The 23,380-nt window shown below is 37.6% G+C and overlaps 1 protein-coding gene across 1 annotated transcript in view; it reads right to left on the bottom strand.

Moving 5' to 3' along the window:
* Nucleotides 1–23,380, bottom strand: part of ENAH (ENAH actin regulator) — a 112,163-nt gene that overhangs the window by 25,476 nt on the left and 63,307 nt on the right. The window contains exons 4-5 of the mRNA XM_038760984.1: nt 21,656–21,712; nt 10,962–11,046 (exon numbers count right to left, since the gene is read on the bottom strand). Of these exons, the coding sequence (XP_038616912.1) occupies nt 10,962–11,046; nt 21,656–21,712 (142 nt within the window). The remainder of the gene's footprint in view (nt 1–10,961; nt 11,047–21,655; nt 21,713–23,380) is intronic.

Below are 23,380 nucleotides of genomic sequence, written 5' to 3'. Positions count from 1 at the left end.
ATCCTGTCACTTGTCTGCTGTGTGACCTTGGGCAAGGCACAAGCTTCTCTGTGCCTCAGTTACCTCACCTCTAAAATGGGGATCAAGACTATGATCCCTATGTGGGACAGGGATTGTCCCCAACCCAATTCCTGCACTTAGTATGGTGTCTAACACATAGTAGGTGCTTAACAAATACTATGAAAAAAGTTTTCTCATTTTTCTGCTTCAGCTTCAACTGCGGAGATTGCTGTTCAGAAGATTACTGTATTCTTGCCATCTGTGCAAGAATTCCTCTTTACGATTATGGTGGCCAGATCTGGACTCTTTGGCAGTGCTGGGGTAGTAAATAAATACAATTGATTAGTAAATATGGAGCTATATAATCAATAAGAGTCCTTAGTTTGGGGGTTCGGCATATCTCTGGGTCTCTTCAGACTTGGAATCCTTCCACTGTATTTCTGAATGGCCTAGAGATTTCATTTACAGTACAGTACAGTGGGAAGCAGCGTGGCTCAGCGGAAAGAGCTTGGGCTTTGGAGTTGGAGGTCGTGGGTTCAAATCCTGTCCCTGCCAATTGTCAGCTGTGTGACTTTGGGCAAGTTACTTCACTTCTCTATGCCTCAGTTACCTCATCTGTAAAATGTGGATTAAGACTGTGACCCCCTGTGGGACAACCTGATCACCTTGTATTCTCCCCAGTACTTAGAATAGTGCTTTGCACATAGTAAGCACTTAAAAAATGCCATCGTCATTATTATTATTATTTATCCATGCAATCTCCATTTCCTATTGCCACAGATTCCAAGTGAGAAGACTGCAACAGTATTGGTCATCTGCTTAAGGAATATTGGGAATACTTATCTGAGAAGTATTTTAATAATAAATAAAAAATAATAATGGCATTTACTAAGCGCTTACTATGTTCAAAGCACCGTTCTAAGCGCTGGGAAGGTTACAAAGTGATCAGGTTGTCCCACGGGGGGCTCACAGTCTTAATCCCCATTTGACAGATGAGGTAACTGAGGCACAGAGAAGTTAAGTGACTTGCCCAAAGTCACACAGCTGACAATTGGCGGAGCCGGAATTTGAACCCATGACCTCTGACTTCAAAGCCCGTGCTCTTTCCACTGAGCCATGCTGCTTCTCATTTTGTAAGTAACACAGTACAGAACAGCCTTAGGAATCTGAGATAAATGGAGGCATTGCCAAGGTCAGGCCTAGGAAAGGCTTGGGTTATGGAAAGATTAATTTCTAAGTGGTCTCCCAACCTGGATAAGATTTTCTGCTTTCTCCTCCCTAATTGGCTAATATCTTCCTTCCATTGTTCAAGGGAGGTGGAGCTGAAGACTGGCTAGAAGGGGGGACAGGAGGCAGTTTTTAAGTCTAAAGTAATTATGGTATTTATTAACTGCTTCTTACTTAGTAAGAGCTGGGGTAGGCATATAATAATTAGATAGGAATGAGCTTCTGTCCCACATGGGGCCACAATCTTAGAGGGAGAGAGAACAGGTACCCTACCCCTATTTTACAGACAAACAAAACCCTATTATTTATTGTATAATGCATACATATTCTGTTTCTTTGAAACCTGAATTCTTAAATTTATCCAAGTTTGAGTATTTTTTGGTTATTCAGGAAGAGGTATTTCCAATTGCCTTGGACATCACAAATAAAGCATTACTGTGCCTCTGCTAAAAAGCTTAGAAACACAATCTTGTGTGTGGGTGCTCTATAACCTCCCTGGAATTTTCTATAGAATTTCAAAAGGCTCTAAAGCTTTAAGTGGAGCACTGCAACATTTCCACCATTTATGCAAGACCATTTCACTTAAACAGATCATTTGGAATAGCTGAAACAAAAATGTTATATATGATCATGCAAGCACAAAAAAGAAATTACTGATAGTTGCAGAAATGCTATAATCCTGAGGCACCAAATTTTGACTGTGCAATTTAAGTGAACTGCATACATGCCAGTCAACAAGATATATTTATATCTTAACTGGCAAGCTTCATAATTACAGAATTTTATTTTAGCAAATATAACAATAGTGCCTATACGTCATCAGTTATTGAGCACCTACTGTAAAGCAAAGCACTATATGAGGTTCTGGGAGACAGAAGTAATATAAAGAAGTAGCAGTAGTATTTCCTGAGTACTCACAGGGTGCAATGTACTGTTCTAAACATTTGGGCAATAAAACACAAGTAAATGACAAATTCCCAGTCCACAAGTTCACACTTTAAGGGAGACCTGCAATTTAACAGGGAAGAAGAGCATCCATTTGTTGATAAATATATACAACTGTATTCAAGGAAGTTTAAATAGCTTACCCAAACCCTAACTTTGCCACGTTAAAATTATTAGATTCTATGCACTGAATGACTAGGTTTAAATGTGACTTTTTGAATGGGCAGTTTCCAATAACTAAAAAAGACAATTTTTCAAGGGATCATCAGGGAAGGGTTTCACTCAAACATTTTGATGTATCTTTTAAAAGCTATGATTTTTTTAAATAGCTTTTATGGCTTACTAGTACTGAGCACCTCTGCACTAAGTCCTTAATAGAGTATACAGTCCCTGTTCTTAAAGTGGGTACAATCCAATAGGGAAGGGTGACCCACACAAGCCATTGACAAATAATTGGAGGACAAAAACTAAGCTTTAGCTGTTGAGAGAAGAGCAGGTTGGATTAATACACCAAAGTTCATGTAAGCAGAAATGTTCAAGGTGACATAAAAGTGTTAAATGATTGCTCTTGAATGCACTACAAATTAAACTGGTTATGAACTCCTTAATACAAAATGTAGTTTCTGAATCAACAGTATTTCCTGAACACTTATTCTGCACTTTGGTAGTGTACAATAGTAAGACATCATCCCTGTCCTTAAAGAGCTTACAACTGAGGGGAAGGGGGGTGACAAATCCAAAAATAAATTACAGGTTGGGGGACGTAACAGAGCTTAGAGATATGTACCTGTTTAGAGGTTCTCCTTGTTTTCAGGTAAGTTCCACTGCTCACACAAAAACAGCCAAGTGACTACCTAAACAGCCAAGTGACTGTCTACTAAGTAAATGCCTACTACAGTGCTCTCCCACATTGGGCTAGCAATTCTGTTGACAGATGCTAGTACACATCAGCAACATAGAAGTCAGTTAGTTTTCCAATAACACAGGGGTTGTGTGAAGGAACACCTGTGCTGTAGTACCCACACCTTTGCCGGTGCTGTGTACATGAGCCAGTCTCTTCCACCATCACAGAGTGTTCTCTCCAGACTGATGCCCATTATCACATGAGCATTCCCAAATTTTCTAACATATGATCAAAATGCACAGGGAAAACGTGTTCTGGGAGAACTGTTAGGATTGGCATTGTAAGCCAAAATTTCCAATTTTTATTAAAATTCTTTTATCTTAGACCTATGAACCCACAATATTTTGTGTGGCTGATGTAGAAGACTCACTTTTTTTTCCAATGGGGATTATGAAATGAATTTTAAGCCTGGAAATGTTTTTATTTAGACTATTGGCAAAAAGGCATTCTGGGGTTCCATTTAAATAGGATTCACTGAATCCATAACCTCAAAATTCTGACAGGGCTGGAGAATCGGGAAAATATGGAATTTAATCTGGACATGATTCGATGATACAGTGGCTCTATAATGGAATCCAAAGGTAGCTACTACCTAAAACATCTACCTTAAAACATAATGTCATTTCATTACACCTTCAAAGTGATCTATTTCTGAGTACATATTCACATACATAGAACAAGTTGTGTTACATGTACAGATGTCCTTTGTATCATGCTATTTGTGGGAAGATCATTTCCACAAGTGCAAGCAGGGATTCTTGCCTGATGGTGATCGCGCTAACGAACTCCCAAACACATCTTCCACTATCAAAGAGAGCCCTTCTAACCACAGAAAGCTGGTCAAAATGTCCATACATACACTTCAGCACCGACCTTCCAGGAAGTAATGTCTGAAGTAAAAGTTATCAAAAATGGAAAGCATCTGGATATGATGGCATTCCTAGAGAAATCCACAAAAAGTCAGGACCTAAACCTTGGGTGTCTGCATGAACTTTTCCTTACCATGTTATAACATAAAATTAAAACATATTTTTCGATAAGCAAAACAGCAATCCACTGATTTTAAATAAAAGCAGTTTTCTCCACATTACTTTTGGTTTGGTGAGCCTGGGTTAAAATTATATTGGTTAAGTACAGTTTAACTTCCTGGATTTAATTTTAAAAAATAACACTGCAGGAGTGATGCTAGCACTAATATCAATTTCACTGTCAAATGTGAGACAGCTACATTAGAATCTTAAATATTCCATTAACAGCTTAAGTATTCCTCTGTCATAATATTGGATCTGCAATCCTTCCTAAATTTACTTTCTAGATTTTGTCTCAGCTGTGCCATTCCAGTGTAAAAGTGTCATCGTAATTTCTCTAGGGTAAGAAAATATACTGTAATTTTAATTAGCGCCAAAGAAGGAAAATTGTTTATCTTGAAAGTTGCAATCTCTCAAATGCAGCTGATTTTTAAATGTGAAATTGGGTATATTTACAATTATATAATTCTACTGTAGAAATGAAACTATAATAAATGTGGATGGAAGTTACCAGTTCTATTAAATATATAAAGTAGTTTGAAGTCACATAAAGAAAAAATACCTCCAAAAAAGAGTAAATCTAGTGTGCACAGTATCTATATCTGGAATTTTAAAAATAAATTTTCTCTGTTCCCCTGGAATTTTCCCTACTAAAGGCATATTTCACTAATAAAGGAAAGGGCTAAAATTAGGCAAGAAATTTTTTATACTTCTTTCTAATAATAATCTTTCTTCATCCAATCAAAAAACAAAACCAATTAAAAACAAGTCTTCTAAGAAGTAGTTTAGCCTTGTAAATAAAAAAACGCACAGTACTTAAATATATATGTATATAAATTTAAACAATACACTATGTGAATACACACACACACACACACGGTTTCTCTTTGGAAGGAGTTCTTAGTACTTACAAAAGGAAACGGTCAACATTTGGTCCACGGTTTCGACTGAGTACAAGAGGAGGACTATACACTTTCATTGCTCCAGGTCTCTGAACTCGTTTTCTCTCTAGGGTTAACATTCTCTTTTTATATCTCCTGTAGGGAGTACTGATGATTTAAAACCTATTTATAGATATAAACTCAACTGAATTCACTGTTAACAATGACGTATAATACTGGTTCTTAGGAGATGGACTCATGTTTCTCATAATATATTATTTATCACACCTAGAAAAGAAGTAGCAATAATGGTGACACGAGTAGTGCCCCAAAGCATGACATGAAGTGTAACACAATAGGAAAGTGAAACCTTATCTCTAATATGCTAATATACCACAATGTTAATAACTACTAATTTAAATCTCAGTTTGCCTAAACAGGGAAACAGTAACTGGATATTAGTTCTGCATTACCATAACACCCTTCGGTTTGCTTAACTTCTATAAATTTTGGCTGTTTGAGTCAGTACCTGCTTGAATAATCAGAAAAAATGTCATACTGAACAAAATGGACAGGGTTTTTCAGAAGGTCAAACCCATTTTGTTTGGTTATCTACTTCAATTACCTGAATTATCCCTGGTTAGTTGGGATAGTTGATGTTCTGGTGTAAACAAAATTGGAATTGACTGGTACATCTTCACAGAGCTTTCGTAAATTACCATAAGTCCAGCTAATATTGCTGATTAAAACCAGAATACTGTATTTGCAAACTCCACTACTAACTGTTCTGGATTTTTTGGTAATGGTATTTGTTAAGCACTCACTCTGTTCACATTCAACTGAAGGGATTTGATCTTGACTGTGGTTTAAGGGGGATTTTTGGTCACCCTTTACTCACATCTGACCTGTTTAGAAACACTAACTGCTTGACCTTCAGTTCTGTTGTGGGTACAAAAAAAGATAAATTACAGGTTTTCAGGCTTCTAATTATTTGAGCACCTCAATGATCAATTATTTATTCATTGGAATCTGAAGGACCTGGGTTCTAATCCTTCCTCCGCCACTTGTCTGTTGTGTGGGCAAGTCATTTCACTTCTCTGGGCCTCAGTACCCTCATCTGTAAAATGGGGATCAAAACTGTCCCATGGTGGGACAGGGACCGTGTCCAACACCATTTACTTGTATCCACCCCAGCGCTTAGTACAGTGTCTGAAACATAGTAAGCACTTAAATATCATAATCATTATTATTATTACTCTAGGCAGGGATCATTTATAATGTTGGGAAATCTGACTATCCTCCCCTTGGCCACCTGCCCTTTGCCCCTGAAGAGGGAAGGGGTATCCTAATCAGCAGCAACTGATGTCATGGTAGGAGTAATGGGATCCAAGGCCCCGAGGATCTTAGTTGTAATGGAAGGAGGCTCAAGCTGCCCCCCTCATTCCCCTCTAGTCCTGCAGGGAATGAGACTCTAAGCCTCAATGTCAGGGAGTATGGCAGTGGTGGTGGAAGTCCAAAATATGAAACCTCTTGCCAACCTCCCTAGTAGCCTGGCACGGGCTAACCTCCTCCTTTACCACCACCTGAACTTGGGGGAGAGGGGCTCCAATCCCCCTGTTAGACAACGGTGGTGGCGGGGGAGGCCCTGGGGCTGTGAAGCCAGTTTTGGTGACCTTTACACACTCCCAGTATGGACAGAATTGTTGTCTATCCAAGAGCCATATCAACCAGAGAAGCAGCGTGGCTCAGTGGAAAGAGCCCGGGCTCTGGAGTCAGAGGTCGTGGGTTCAAATCCCGGCTCTGCCAATTGTCAGCTGTGTGACTTTGGGCAAGTCACTTCACTTCTCTGGGCCTCAGTTCCCTCATCTGTAAAATGGGGATTAAAACTGTGAGCCCCATGTGGGACAACCTGATCACCCTGTATCCCCCCCAGCGCTTAGAACAGTGCTTTGCACATAGTAAGCGCTTAACAAATACCATTATTATTATTAACCAGAAGCATTTTGGCCTCCTGGAAACAGCATGGGCCTGAGAGTCAGAGGACCTGGGTCCTAATCCCGGTTCTGCCACTTGTCTGCTGTGTGACCTTGGGCAAGTCACAATTTCTCTGGGCCCCACTTATCTCATCTGTAAAACGGGGATTCAATCCTCCTCCCTCCAACTTAGGCTGGGAGTCCCACTTAGGTACGGTATCCAGCTTATCTTCTACCTGCCCCAGCATTTAGTACAGTGCTTGGCATACAGTATGTGCTTAAAATACTATTATTTATCATCATCATCTTGAATCAACCCCAGCACTTAATATGATGCCTGGCACATAGCAGTTTTCAAAAAAAAAACAAACCCAAAAGCCATAAAACCATACTTGCAGGCACTGTTAGCATTACCACACTGGTGAGAGGTAATATAACAATAACAAAGACCCAATCATGTGGCCCAGGATCTTCCCAACACTGAAGGTACTGGAATGTAGGAAGTGAAGCTTAAGTCTCACCGACCAGGAGAGGAAGCTGTATCCTCCTGCAGATATATAAGTCATGTGGTCTTTAACCTGTGTTTGTGAGGTTATGAGCCTCAAGTGGTAGACAGGCCCCAGAGGAATTGATGACTACTTAAACTGAACAATTTTTGAGGTGCCTTATTAGCTACCATTCTTATTATGGGCAAAGTAATTTTTAGGAGCTCGATTTTTTTCCAACCCCTCAAAAGTGTGAGTTTTGAGGTCAGAACCATGCTTAACAGTTTCCCCATATTTTCCCACTGCATTTTCCCCTGCACCTAATACAATGCTCAGCTCATATTAGTGCACTCAATAACTGTGTGGTGATAACAATGGTAAAATTATCTAGCGGGATTTAATTTCACTCAGTCTCCTGTAACTCAAAGTTGATTCAATATTATATCCTTTTGTATAATCTCACCAGCCAATCTTTGAATTATTATAAAAAATGGGAGTCATTATCCCAAAAAAAACTGAAATATAATACTCATCCCTTTTCCTTAAATACAATCTGGAACTTAATGGATCTTTTTCTGATTTTAGCAAAAAATCCCAATTCAGAGTCCTTCTGTTTAGAAATACACAGTTTCAGAGAACATTGGCTAACTAGTGGGATTTTTCTTTTTTGAAATTCTGCACTTAATGACTTCAGCAAGAGCTACAAAAATGTTACATCAAGAGTTAGCAGAGTGTGCCAATACTTTGTGCTAAATATAGATGCAAACATTTAGATGACAACAGGAAGATCATCCACATTTGTGCCAAATCAATCCAAGCAAAAAACCTCATTAGCTCAACTAGACTAAGAAATTGTCAGATATAGTACTACTAATTCATAATCTACTTAAGCCCATTATAAACAATAGCTACCCTCAGTGTAGACTGATTACCTAAAATGTATACCAAAACAGGAAATTAAACATTTAAACAAATTATCTTATGATTCAAAACCCCAAAAATTCCAGCAACACAATTCAAAATGATTTTTGATATCCTGAATAATATGGCCTGAAAATAACAGCATTTCTGATACTCAGCAGGAAAATCGTATTACCATACAAGTGAATTCATAGTTTAGGAAGCAGCATTTTTAAATTAACTATGATGTGCAATTTTTTTCATACCATTTTTCTAAAATTTAGCTCATTTCAATACATCAGGCATCACCATTGAAACAATAGCAAGGATCTTCTCAGCTAAACTCACATAAGTAACACACTATTTTACATACCATTAACAATATCTTTGTCTTTCAGCCTCAGAAGTTTATATCAAGAATCAGGAAGTCAACAAAATTCTCCAAACTTTCAAATTAAAACAAAGCTCAACTGAAAAGGGATCATACAGTTGTATTGAAGAAAGACTCATCTAAATCATTACATTTGAAAAATATATATTTCTACATAATGTTGACGTCCATCTCAATCCAAAAAAAAACCCCAAAAGCAAATCAAAAACAAAACCAAAAAACCTATCATGGCTAAATATCAAGATCCTGATACAGTGCAGGAGTGCAGCAGCCCCTCTGGAACAAGGAAACCTAACAATGTTAACAGGGAATAGTCGCTTTTCACAGATAGTGTCTATCGAACAGCTATTAAAAATATGCTATGGACTGACAAACCTGAAGAAAATGGAAGTTATGTAACAGACTGCACCCTGGAAACTCGACACACTATCAAATTCAGCTTTCTAGGCAGTGTACTCTCTAAAAAGGCACTGACACAAAAAGAGTTAGAAAACAGAACTTTAAAAGCCAGTTTGCCTTCTGGATAACCGAAAGGCCTAAACTGAAGATCTGTAAGGCTACTGTGGTGTTCGACCTTCCAAATGGGTGAGAAACCTGGACTTCCTATAGAAAACACAACTGGATTCTTAAGCAGTTTTACTAGTGCCACCAATCATCCATACATTTTCAAATGACCGGACAAGGTACCAATGAGGCCGTGGAAAGCAGTTAGCTCACCAAAATTAATGATGTATGCTCCTCGTGGTCAGGGGACTTGCCTTCCAACTCTGTTATACTGTACTCTCCCTCAAGCCCCCAAGCACTTAGTATAGTGCTCCACACACTCCATATACTCTATAAATGCAAATAATTTTTACGAATATGAATGGTGGGACACGTGACAGTGGACGACATTAGGATATCCGAGCAGCCGTGATCTAGAGAACCCTGGGCAGAATAAATGATTTAGGGTCCAGCCCCACAGAACTTATGTAAATATCCTTATTCTCTATTTCCCCGTATTTGTAATTTATTTTAATATCTGTAGATCCCCCTGTAGACTCTAAGTTCCTAGTGGACAAGGATCATACCTACAAACTCTGCTATATTATACTTTCCCAAATGCTTAGTACAGTGCTCTGCACCAAGTGCTCAATAAATGCTACTGATCAGTTGAAGGCAGAAGTAAAGCAGAGTTACAATGACATTAGAAAACCAGTGGATACCCCTGTAATCACAGACAGGTCAGCCTTAAGGGCTGCTACAATTAAGGGAAGTGTTGCTGCTCTTGTGAAATGGCTTCACAAAGGTTGGGACACAGAGACAGCTTAAAAATCAAAGACCAGCCCTGTATGCAGCACAGACATTACAACAGTAAGGACTGACCTTTAGCTATCAACAATAGTTATGGAAGCATCTGACAGGTTTCAAGTTTTGCACAATTTCTGAATGTCTCAGTCACTCTCTGTGTAGTTTGGGTCTTGGACTAAATGAACCCTATTTCAGTTCTTTCCAAATGAGAATGCTACATGGCATATTACATCCATGTGGAAGAGAGAAATTATAAAGGATTTATTTTCCAAAAAAAGATATACCTCAATTATTCTAACTAATCTCTATAGTTCCCTGAAGTCTCAGATATACAGTTCAAATCCGAAAATATTTACCTCTTAAATGTCAAACACAATGTATACCTAGAGTGCAAGGTGAGTTGATTCGCCAGATATAATGAATTAGGTATAAAAAATTAAAGGCCACCCAAGACGGCCTTAAAAATTAAATGACAGAAGTACATATTTCATTCTCAATAGTATTAGCAAATGTTACAAGGATAGACTGATTTTAATACTTAGGAAAATGAAGGTTGAAAGGATCTAACAGGGCCAGAAAAATCAAATGATAGATTTTTTTTTTTAAGAGGCATTACAGATCCATCTAGTGGTGTCCTTGTTGGTAACCTCTAAGACCAAGCTCAGAAATTCACTCAATTTAACTCATATTACCAACTAATACTGCCTACAGAAGTTCAGAAAGTTTTAGGGCTGTTCTGGCCACAGAACTGCTACAAAAACTTCTAGCCTACCTAGTTCATGCTTCGATCATGCATCCTGGCAAAATGAGTAGCTCCCAATATGCATGTTTTAAACCCAGGAACACCTGGAGGTTTAAGTTTCTTCGATTCCCTTAGATAAGATGCCCCAACACCAGGAAAAAGGTCCCTGATTGAAAATTACAATTTCCCCCTTACCTTCGTTGTATTTCCAATTCTTCTTGTGATGGCCCATTTTGCACTTGAGTAGGAAGTTGCGAACTTTGTCGAGGCAATGTTGGACCTAAGCAGAGGGGGTGAAGGGGGGGAAAGATTCAAAATTAGCATAATTTAGAATTCATACATATAACATAGAAGCCAGGAAGCAAACACAAAACCATCACATAAATATTTACAAATGTATCTTCTTTCTTTCAAGCAAAAGAAAACATAAGCTTCATAACACGCAGCAAATGAAAGACTGCAAAATATTGTTTCTATTATTTCCAGAATGATATTCTTGAAACAGATGGAAAAAGTTCAACAGTAAAGGAAAGTAAACGTTTACACATGAAAAGCTTAATCGTAAAAGATGTGTTCAATGGGAATTTGAATAAGCACCCAACTTGACATTCTCTCAGACAATGAATAAACATTCTCTTTGGGGTAACCATTCATGGGAGTGGAAAACTAAAAAGAAAGAATTCGAATTCAAAACTCACCTAAATAGAACACTGGAAACGAAAAACAGGAGAGAAAGAGCATGAGAGGCTTATCAGTGTACTGGAGTTCGATGCTAACGAAACTTGAAGGCTTTGTTTTTCCTAATCATTTTCACTCATTTTTGATTAAAGACTTGACTGTACTGGCACTGGTAAAAATTTGCCCAAGAATATGTGTGTTTGTTTGTGCAAATACACACACATACACACAAACATACACACATATCTATAACTTGGAAATGGTTGACAGAGGAATTTCACTTGAAAAAAAATAATCTTGGCACACTAGTATTTTTTTGCTGGATCCTCTTTTGGCATAAAATACATTTTGTGTAACAATTAGTTAACTTTTACATTTATGCATTTTTAATTCCATAAATGGCCTTTACTTTGAGAATAGATGTGGCCTATAATTAATGCCATGGTCATAGTAAGAGAAGGTTCAAATCCGACATAAAATGAGATTCTGTCATGTGAGCTCATTGGGCCTATTATGCCCCAGATTCACTCTTAACAAACTTGAACCTTGGAGAGAGAAATGGTGCAGACATTCCAGTTTTGGATTCAGTCAGACAGCACTGTTTTTTGAACCCTGATCACGTCAGGACACTGAAATGGCTCTATGGGTACTTACAAAAGGGTTTAAAGAGTCCCATCTCTGCCCCTAAGGAGCTCACAATCTAACAAATGTGAAAACAAAGACCTAAAAAGAAAGACAAAACACTTAACCCAAATATATGAACATATATTTACAGATAAACATAAATGCTAAGGAGTTACTATGGTGATTAGAATACCAAAGTGAGGACAATCTGGAAAGACTGTGAAAGGGGGATTTTTAGCACAGTTTTTAAAGTCAGGAGTCGGGGAAGCAGGTTTGATGATCAGAGGAATGGTGTATATCCTTTCCCAGAAGGTGGTATTATCATGAAAGTGGTAATGGCTGCAGATGATGGAAAGCAGTTTTGACTGACTGAGCCAAGAATCCAAACAGGGATTTACTGGGAGATGTGCAAAGTCAAAAAGTGGGCCCCAAGTACTGAAGCACTTGAGGCCAACGGTTAACTGTTTTGCTTTGAGTGGAAATCGTGAGGCACATTAAAGGGGAGTGTGCATGAGTGGGATTGAAGCCAGCAGAATAAATCTTGGGGAAGAGGGTGCAAACAGGGAGAAAAACAAGGATTCTGTCATAGCATTCCAGGAGCAAAGTGATGAAAGCCTGGAGGAAGATGGGGCAGAAGGAAGAGAATCTAGAGTCAAATATAGTACCATGGAAACAAACTTGGGGTACTGGAATAACTCAAAGAAACAATGAAGCAGTCTCCAGCTGAAAACAATGAGTGAGCACTGATGGCAATCAGTGCTATCCTGAAGGCTTCAGGACTGAGAACCTGCCTGCAGGAATTAACAATGGTGAGGGTCATTTGTACAGTGCCACCCACACTCTCTCAGCTCTGCCAGCCGTGTTCCTGTCGGGACAGAGGGAACACACATGTATGTAGTCAGGTAGGGGTGCAGCACACTGAAGTGTAGGCAAGAGCTTTATGTGCAGAACCCGTTAACCGCAGTTTGGGGTCAATGCTGCACTGAAGCACCATGAACCGGAAAGCCTCAGCAGTCTCCTCTGCCTCGGTTTTCCAGTTATATTGCTGCTGAGCCTGTCCATGTCATGAAACGCCTTAGGTGGTCCTTTGGTCAAAAACTTTCACAATTGATGGCACAGCCCCAAAAAGCACTGCCTGACTTCTAGCTGTTACTGGACCAAGGTGAGGTGTGGTTCGGCCTGTGGTGGAAGTGGAAATTTGGAAGGGATAGGGATTTACAGAGAAGATAATGACTTCAGTTTTTAGCGTGTTCATATTAGGTCAAAGATGGAGCCTTCGTGTGACAATGTTCTGGAAACCACAAGATACACGGAACTGGAGAGAAGGTGAGAGGAAAGGATGCAATTATAGATTTATCATTTCCATAAATTAAGATAATGTCAGTAGGTAACTTGATGAGGAAGGTAGTGTATTTACCCAAATGCCCATATGACCTGGTTATAGTTGAGCCCTTTAGAAGGAAATGCTAATGTCTCAACTGTGATGAGGATACAACAAACCATGAGGCGGTGACACACAAAATGGCCTCAGAGTAACGATGGGAGTGATGAGTAACGATGGGAGTGATGACGAGGACCAACTTGCTCCCCCAGTCTTTTCAGGCAAGAGGGGTTGTCATCTGAAGGAAAAACAGTTAAGAATATGAACAGGAAAAAGTGAATTCCTGGAGAATCTACAGAGAGGGAAATCAGAAGGAGGCACAGAGAAACAGGGTTACTTGAGGGAGTAGTCCTAAGAAACTCCTTCAGTTTGAAGAGGGTGCTACTGATAGTAAGTTAATATTGTTGGGTGTGTCCCACTGGGAATCAGCAAGATAATATTGTTGAGTGTGTCCCACTGGGAATCTTTTGCACTGTGTCCACAAAAACAAATGCAGTTGTCCTGGAGGGAGAACTATACTGGATTTCAATGTCTCCCCTTCTAGACTGTAAGCGCATTACGGGCAGGGAACGTGACTGCTAATTATGTTGCACTGTACTCTCTCAAGTGCTTAGAACAGCGATCTGCACATAGTAAGCATTCAATAAATACCAGTAATTGATTAACTTACTGAATGGTGGTCAAGGGGGTGGGTGATTTAGGACAACAATACAAGAACAGAGCCATGTGGAGCAATGGTCTCGAAAGAAGCAGAAAGGAGTTAGCTATGATGGAGCAATGGTTTGCGAATAAGCAGAAAGGAATTATAGCAAAATGCTAATATTTCATAGTATTGGGCCTTATACTGCCAAATGAGCTATTTGCTATGAGTTGAGCACTTTGGGAAATTCATTCACTTTTGCAATCAACTCGACTACTATTTGATATATGAATGCTCTGGTGCACTAAATTGTAACTCTGTGGCTTGAAATAGTACACCCAGGGTGCACACTATTGCTCAGAAAGATCATCCTAACTAGAATCTGACATTGGTGAAATCACAGTATGATGAGCATAGCCCTTAGTGGAAACCCACTGTAACAAGAGGAATCAAATGTATTATTTTTAAAACACTAGCATGTGATTATCTCTGGATATAGTGTGCACTATTTTTTTAAAAGAGCTTTTTTAATACATGGAATCTTCTCCTGTAGTTTTCATTCAACCCCAAGAATGGAGGATCAGAGCCATTTCTCTCTCCACTTACCAAATGTAAATAGTTTCTCCCCTAAGAACATGTGTTTTTAGGAATTATGTGCAATGACCTCATTTTGTTTTCCCTCAAACATGACAGAATTAAATGAGAAAATCCCAAGTGTATATATTCAGATTTTCCAAAATAATCTGCTTTGAGCCAAATTGGGGGAACATCAAAAACACAGTCATTTCTCCTACAACACGGTATATGAGTTTCTGCAACCACTTTAACTGAAAACTGTGCTGGGTCAACAATTATTTCAGTGGGAAAAATCAAGGGAAAATGATTCAAAAACAAATGAAATAATTCATGGCTTCTATCACACTGGGTGAAAAATTAAGATGTTGGTGGAAGAGTAAAGGCTAAAACCTGAAGTGAATTATTGTACTTGTTTCTTTGGTCATTATTTGCACTGCTTAAAATCTGTTTCAAGTAAATAGTGAAGTTTAAATTCTTGCAATTGGTTCCCTTTGAAATGCAAATGAAGGACTGATTATAGGGTTTCCACACATCTGCCTGAAACAGCAGAACCCCATCCCATTATAACCAATTCACAGCTGTGTTATGGTTAACTATGTTCCCTTATTCTTCCACCCCGTTTTATCCAATCCATGTTACGAAAACACATATTATAGCAGAAATGACTGTTACATTGAAATATAAACTACAGTCATCTAAAAAGAATGAACGAGCTGCATAACTTGATGGGTTTAAAAAAAAAAACATTACTCCTAACGTTATTTCATTTAGAAAAAAGATGGAATCATATTAAATACATGTACCAGGAAAAAAACTCATACTAAAAGTACAAATGCAGTTATCAAATATAACCTCCAATGTCAAATAAATTACTTTAGAAGGAATATATCTGTATATATTTATATGGATAGGAGATATACATATCTATTTCTTCAAATGTCTTGACCTATTTCATGGAGAGGGAGATTTAAAAAAATAAGATGAACTTCAGGAGGTTATATAAATTACAGCTGAAAGTATTGTGATACACTTAATTCTGTGTTTATACGACAAGTTTTCCTGACTAACGTGTACTGTAATGCTGGTGGCATAAATAAATGAACAGGTGTTAGTTTGCCTTCTAGTGTTTCTAAAGAAGGAAAAGTATGTGTTACCATTAGTCTAGTGCACTCATAAAGTATTCTGGCAGTTTGGTATTCTCCCTGGCAGAAGGGGGACAGCCTGAAGCTTGAGTTGAATATGAAGTCCATCTGCTAAACCTCCGTTTGCAGGGTGATGCCAGTTCGTACTGACCCAGCAGTCCCATGGAAGGTCAATGAGAACCACTGTTAGGGATCTTCACTACTGGGGCCGCAGTCGGGATCCCCACAGAATGGGAATTTACCTGCCTACCCTTGGCTCCCCGAGCCTGTACACAGAGAGGTCCCCTAGTCCCAGAACTTCCCTGGAGTCTGAAATGTTATTCAGGTTACCAAGTTCCCAGGCAACAGGAGTTTTAAAGGGTTTTGTTTTTTGTTTTGTTTTTTTTTTTAAATGATCTCTTACTCCATTAGCAGTTCTATCAATCTGTTAGAAGGGATGTAACTTTGGTGGGTTGCCTAGATATTATGACCTTTTTAGAACTTCTGGGAAAATGTCACAAGCTCATTAGAAAGCTTTAAAAACTACCTCAAACTAGATTTTCTCATTTCTTAAAGTGAGAGGCTTAATACACTGTGGGTGTTAAGAATATAGTGTACTACAGAAAAATCCATCTCCCTCAAGTTCACAAGCCCCCCAGACCCTTGAAAAGCATATATTCTATGCAGTTTTAAAGCAAAATAGCCACAATTCACCATTCCTCAAATGCTTTTTTCACTGCAGTGATTCTAACATTAGAATTGACATAAAAATCAATTGAAATAAAAATCTAAAAATCTATAATTAAAATCTGGGTTGCAAATAATTTCAACCCAAATGTAAAATTTTATATATATACAGAAGAGATTATTTCTGTGTCCTAGGAATCACATATGCTTATCTACTATGTTCATGTCCACTCAGGAAACTTTAAAATCTTGTGTATTTCCATTAGAAAACTAAATTTCTTTAGAAATAACTTGTGATTTGGAAAAGTAAAGATACCATTTTTAGTAAATATATATTTTTCCTGAATGGCTGAACAGATTTAAATCACCTTGCCCAACCCAAACATTTTTTAAAAACTATACCGTCTTTTTTATGCCATTAATTCACCTGTATGGGTAGGCTGGAAAAAGCCTTAACAACCCCTCTAAATTTAGGTATGCCTGCAAAATCTTCACCAATTCTTCAACTGGCCCATGTTTTGTTGGCCATATAGATCAAATCCATCCATAAGTGTCAAGTCAATGAGACTGAATCAAGCTGGCTCAAAGCAGAAACCAAGGGGGAGCTGCAATCCCTCCTTAACATAGTGATTTCCCACTTTATATAGTGATGGGCTGCAGAACACAGCACAGAAGTAGTATGGGACAAACTGGACGTCACCTCTCCAAGAGAACCACTCTATGGTCTACAGATTTCCATAGAGTTTTGGGGGGTTTTTTTGTTTAAACAATATATTGCATAACCTGCTCACACCCTTTACTGCCTGGTCAACAAAGGCATGCCCAGTTTCTGTGCCATTAAGCCAAATGACCTGGGCTGCTTAAGCCTTCAATTCTCTTCAGTCAAATGAGAGACACTGTGCAAATGCAATATCATTTCCTAGAAGTGAATGTCACTTCTGCTTTATCCTAAAATGAGCTTGGACTTGAATTTCATTGTCTGGGGATGATCACAATAACACCAATAATAATAATGAAATAAAGCACTTACTACGTGCCAAGCACTGTACTAAGGGCTGGGGTGGATACGAGATAATCAGATTCTACATGAGGCTCACAGTCTAAGTAATAATAATAATAATAACAACGATGGTATTTGTTAGGCGCTTACTATTAGTCAAGCACTGTTCTGACTGCTGGGGTAGACAGAAGCTACTCAGGTTGGGCACAGTCCTTGTCCCACATGGGGCTCACAGTCTTAATCCCCATTTTACAGATGAGGTAACTGAGGCCCAGAGAAGTCAAGTGACTTGCCCAAGGTCACACAGCAGACAAGTGGCAGAGCCAGGATTAGACCCCAGGTCCTCTGACGCCCAGGCCCAAGCTCTTTTCACTAGGCCACGCAGTTTCTCATGCTGACTCCCTCCTGGCGTGAGCAGAGAATGAGGGAAACCACTTCGGGTTAGGGTCACACTTCCAAACACGCAGGGCTCTAGCACATCAGTTTATTGCTCAATTATATTATCAGTGCTGTGGGCTAATTTCAATTCACATTAGCAAATTTCACAGCCATTTATATTAATATTCTAACTTCTATTGATAATAACATTCTATCCTGTACTAATAATGGAATTTAGTTTAGTTGCAGCCTAAACTGGGTTCAGGCCATAGGCCTGGTCCAATCTGCATGGCTCCTTAACAAATCCCTTCGGTCTTTGTTTCCTACTCATCTGAAACAAAATGCTCTCTTTAAAAGTTATAACAAAAACTGTCATAGCTTGGCTATTAAAGACCTTTTTGCTTCCCTCATCACATCATCTTTTAATTGGTTACCAATTAAAATTGCTAATTCTCACAGCAATTGAACTAAATCCAGTGTTCCTGGAGTGACTTTGTTCAAGAACCTGCACTTAATATATATCGTTCAGAATTTTAAGAAATAAATTGTCTGCCATTGGCTGCAAAGATTAAGCTCTATCAATGGAGCCCTGTATACTGTGAAAGCTGATAAACAAAAGAAGTAGAATTTTAAAAGAAATTAAAGACTGCGCTTACTATATTCTCAAAAGGTATGTCACTTAACAGTCCATATTACTGGAATACTGGTTTCCAACTCTTATGCACCAGCTGCATTATCTGTGCACCAAGAGCATTAACACAATTTCTAATTCACCAAGACAAAAAAATTTGACAACCATGATTTTAACCAAATAATTTTGCCTTTTCTAGGTCAAAAAAATAAAATCTGATAAAATTTACAACGATAAAAATAGGTGAAGATATATGTTTGCTAATGATGTTCAGTTTTTTAGTGAAGTTCACTAGAGCTTAGATAGTTTGAGTAGGTTTAGCAGGATAGTTTTGGAGAATAGATTTTTCATAAAATTTTACCACTTCAGTTCATAAACAAAGCCCCTGAAGAGAAGGAAACTGCTCTGAGAAAAATCCTCAATTTTTTTTTTTTTACAAAGGGCTTGACAATCCTTTGCAATTTTCTTCTAGCTGTTTTTTGCAATAACCCAATTCCATCCTTTCATTATTTACCTCTAATCAAGTTTGAAATACAAAATAACATCCACTGGCTTATAGAGGCTGTAATGCAGAAAGCCATCAAACAGCTGAATGCCTTATGCCCCAGCCTTTGCATTTTCTCTACAATCCTAACCAGTTTCTTGTTTGTTTTTTTAAAATCACTGAGAGGTCCTGTTGCCCAATCGCCAATATTGCATACAGTGAGATTCCTATTCATTAGCTATTACAATACAAATATACCGAAATCATCAAAGCAGAAAAGGAATGTGAGAACAATTCAAGGACAATGAGGACAAATCACAACTATCCTACAATTTTTGTTCTTCTCTGAACATAAAACTCTTTTAGGTACTAATGCTTGGATTCATACTTCTTTTGAAAGTAATATTTTTATCAAGGACTAAAGTTGCATCCAAGTGGCAGGGATATGATGACTTGTCGGCCACTGTCTTCCAATATTATCCTTTGGAGAGAGCTGGGAATAATCTTATATGATAATCACCTTGCAATTCTAAAGGGACTATTCTAAAGTGCAGTTTCTGAGATTTCCCTCAGAATAAGTAAAATGTACCACAGAAAATGGCAATCATTTTTGAAAGGCATTTTAAAAGCAAGAAAATGACTCTGCCTAGTTATACCTATAAAGTTGGCACATTTAATTTCTTTTCTCCTCGCACCCTTATTGTACTTAGAAAATGCCTTTTATATTAAAAAATCTCATAATTTTTTTTAAGTATCTGGTGGCAAAACTACTTTTTTAGAGGCAAGTAAAGAGATGCATATCCTGCAGTACTACTGCTCAACCTCAAGTTCATTAGCAGATCCATTAGTTAATGCATAAGGGGGGGGGGGGTAAGGGGGTACAGAAGAGGATGCATCATTTTCCTTCCAGTAACAAGGTGAGACTCCTTGCCTTTCTCCCTCTTCCAAACAGCAGTTTGCTGAAGAGGTGAGCAGGAGCCAGAAAATTTCAGTGTTGTGGCATTGCCACATCCACATGAATTTCCACCCATGCTTTCATTACACTGGATAACCTGGTGCTGGGTAACCTGAAATTCCAGACAATGTTAGCAGAAGTGTTTGGAAGAAAATATCATATAAGGAGTAAGCCAGGATCATATGAATTTTACTTTGAATTCAGATTTAGCCAAATGATTTTCACGTTTTAAAAAACTATCCATCTGTTCCTCATCTTACATAGACCATTTTTACTTACAATACATACGGTATCTTAAACATACGTGTGTGTATATGTATCTGTAGGCAATAAGACAAAAATCTCTTAAGCATGCATATAAAATTCATACGACTGGCCCTGTGGATTAAGCAAATCAAAAATACAGATTAGGAAAATATTTAAACTAGTAAATTTGTAGATTCCTATCATTTTAGCAAACTACAAACTTTCCTTCACTCTCATTTTCTGAAGACTGAACTAAATACAGTGAAAACAGTGAAGCCTGAACTGAATACAGGGAACTGTGCAATTCTGGAGCCCTCTAAGAAGATGCTATATACTGAAGTAACAATTCCAAGAGTAAAAAAAGAAAAACAAGGATATTTGGAATTTGGTTTAACTTTTTGGAAAACTATAGCAAGTGTTCCTTCATCCAATTCAGCTTAGCTGGTATATTCCTATGCTAAGAAATGTCTCACTTATCCCTAAATAAAAAAAAACAACAACAAAAAACAAACAAACAGCAACAACAAAACAAACATATTCTGCACCCATTTCCAGCAAAAGCTGATAAACATTGGTAACTTACAATAGAGGTATTACATTAAGGAGCCTTGAGTTGCTCCTATAAACTGCTTCTCAAATAGCAATGGTTTAAAGCAGCAGTAAATACTACAAGAAAATCTGTAATTTCTGGAGTCAAATAACCAAACTTTAAAAATTAATAAACATTGGGGGGAGGGGGAGCACAACACACCAAAAGGACAATCACTTCCTTTCACAAGATAGTACTTCAAAACTCATTTTGATGGGAAAAAAAAATGTTCAAAGGATGAGTTCAGATCAACATTTTATTGACCAATTCCATTTAAACAAAGAAAAACCAGCCCATTTTTTGGGTCCCTTGGAAAGAGACACATTTACATATACATATTTAAATTATATAGTTATTCTAGTATATTTATAATATATAAACTACCAAACCTCAGTTGACTAAATTGACATTTTTAAATATCCAAGCACCCATCTTGTTGATTTGGATGACTTCTTAAAGCTAAAATAACTAAAAACTCACATCCATCCACTTTAGGGGGCAATGTAACATGATCCAGTTTGAATAAAAACTGGCATAAGTGGAGGTTCATTTATACCAAGGAAAATATCTCATGGTAGTTACCAGTCAAGAGCCATTTTAGCAGTTTAAATTGGGGAAAATGGGAAATTTTCCATAATAAATGTTTATTACCCTGCTATGAAAGATTAAGTTTTAGTGGTGGTCAGGATTCCCAATGAGATAAACTTCTGAACCCCAAAACCAGGCATAATTTCCTACACTTACCATAATATATGTATATATTATGATATGAACCAGGAAATTGAGGAAAGTTCCATTCACCATAAGTCAAAGCAATGCGAGGTAAACAGGAATCATGAAAAAGTGCAAGCTGTAGGTACGATATCTTGAAAACATAATGTAAACATAATGTTGCTTACCACAGAAAATACATCGCAAATTAGTGCTGTCCTGGGTAGCAGTAACCTTGCTCTGGGCTGCAACAGACACCTTGGTGTTAGTAGCTTCAAAGAACAAAGGGGTCATCTGTAAATGATGAGTCCGGGACTTCAAAGTCGACTAAAAGGGGCTTTCAAATGTGAATTTACACATAGGTCCTGACCATCTCTACTCCTGTAACCATCCACATAGGAAAAAAACTCTGCAACTTCCTCAATTAAGCACCAATAAGTTTTGACTATTCCAAAAAATATTTTAAATACGCTGTTTTTTCTACAATAAAATTTTCCATTTCATTGTGCCTTGGTATGCCACCGAATCTCTTGAAAAGCCTTGCTACGGACTAAATACTATGGGCATACTATGATTGAGTTGCACAAATAAGTGGGGACTGGGCTTTTTTTTTTGTACTTAAATATAAAAGAGACAAGACATAACAAGTGAAAGTCTGTGGCTATAAGAGTTCATTTCAGGCCATTTTCTTCATGAACAAGTGGCTCCCATTTCAAATACTTTTCCTTCAAGAAAGTTCAAAATGTGAAAAATGGCCTTAAATAATTAACACAATTAAGTGAGATTTTAGATTTCTTGTCACAAAAAAACCTCTCTCATCATTAATATCACACAGCAATTCAAAGGGTTTCTGCTTAAAAATCTATGCTCAATTTTGGGGAGAAAACACCAAATTTTTCTAAACATTCCCTAGTCTAAGAAATCACATTCTGTATTTCTATTTCTTTTTCTAAATATATTAACCTGGAAATACATCCTGGGGAATATGCATTAAAAACAGTTTATACTGCATTTAAATTAAAGTTAGAATAAGGAAAAAAGGATAATATTAATAACCTGGTAAAATTATATGAAAATGTATGTAGATGATATGAGATGTACATGAGAAGGTAATAGTATTATTAATAACACTGAAGAATTGGGTGGGTGAGAAGGACAGGAGAAAATTTTCAAAATTAGTGACACCCAAACTCAAGTCATTCTACCATTACTATTTGTAGAACTAAAATGAAGAATTCATATAATCGACTTGAAAGACAAGTGTTCTTTCCCCCATCTGTAGTAACCAAGAAATATGAGTTACTGAGATAAAAATACCCTACTTTAAATATCACTGAAATATGAAAGCAAGCAACCACCTACACAAGACAGCTTCCTTTTAAAAAAGTGTACAAATTGTACCAACAAGAAAAATTGCTTCCTAAAAGCAGAACCAATTTATTTTGAGTTTTCAGGACACGTTTACGTGTGTTAAAATCTTAATGTTCAAATGTGAATAGTTTCTGAAAAGTCCCATTTTATGACACTCAAATTCCAAAGAGTCATTTCTCAATTATCTACCTTTTTCCTATTGAAAAAAAAATCAGTCCTAATATCTAACTCATCACTTGGACCTCTAGATTCAAATATACCATGTTGACAGTGGAAAGTGCAATTAAATTTTGTAAACAAAGAAATGTCTTTAGTATAAGAACGTATCTGCATACCTTCAGAAATAGAGTAACATTTCAGTCAGGCTGTATCTTTTTTCAATTTTAATAATGACTGTCCATTAATTAGAAATACTGTAGGAGGTAATCTAGTTAAATCTATGACATTGTGAGTTTCTATTCCATTTGAAATTCTAGTTTAACAATGAATAATGGCTCAATCTTTAAAATCTGATAAACATGAAAAGTCTAAAGCCTGTTTAC

This window comes from Tachyglossus aculeatus, chromosome 19, assembly GCF_015852505.1.
Source record: "Tachyglossus aculeatus isolate mTacAcu1 chromosome 19, mTacAcu1.pri, whole genome shotgun sequence".
Lineage (NCBI taxonomy): Eukaryota > Metazoa > Chordata > Mammalia > Monotremata > Tachyglossidae > Tachyglossus > Tachyglossus aculeatus.
Note: the sequence above shows the minus strand (reverse complement) of the source record. Positions and strands in the feature narration are given on the sequence as shown.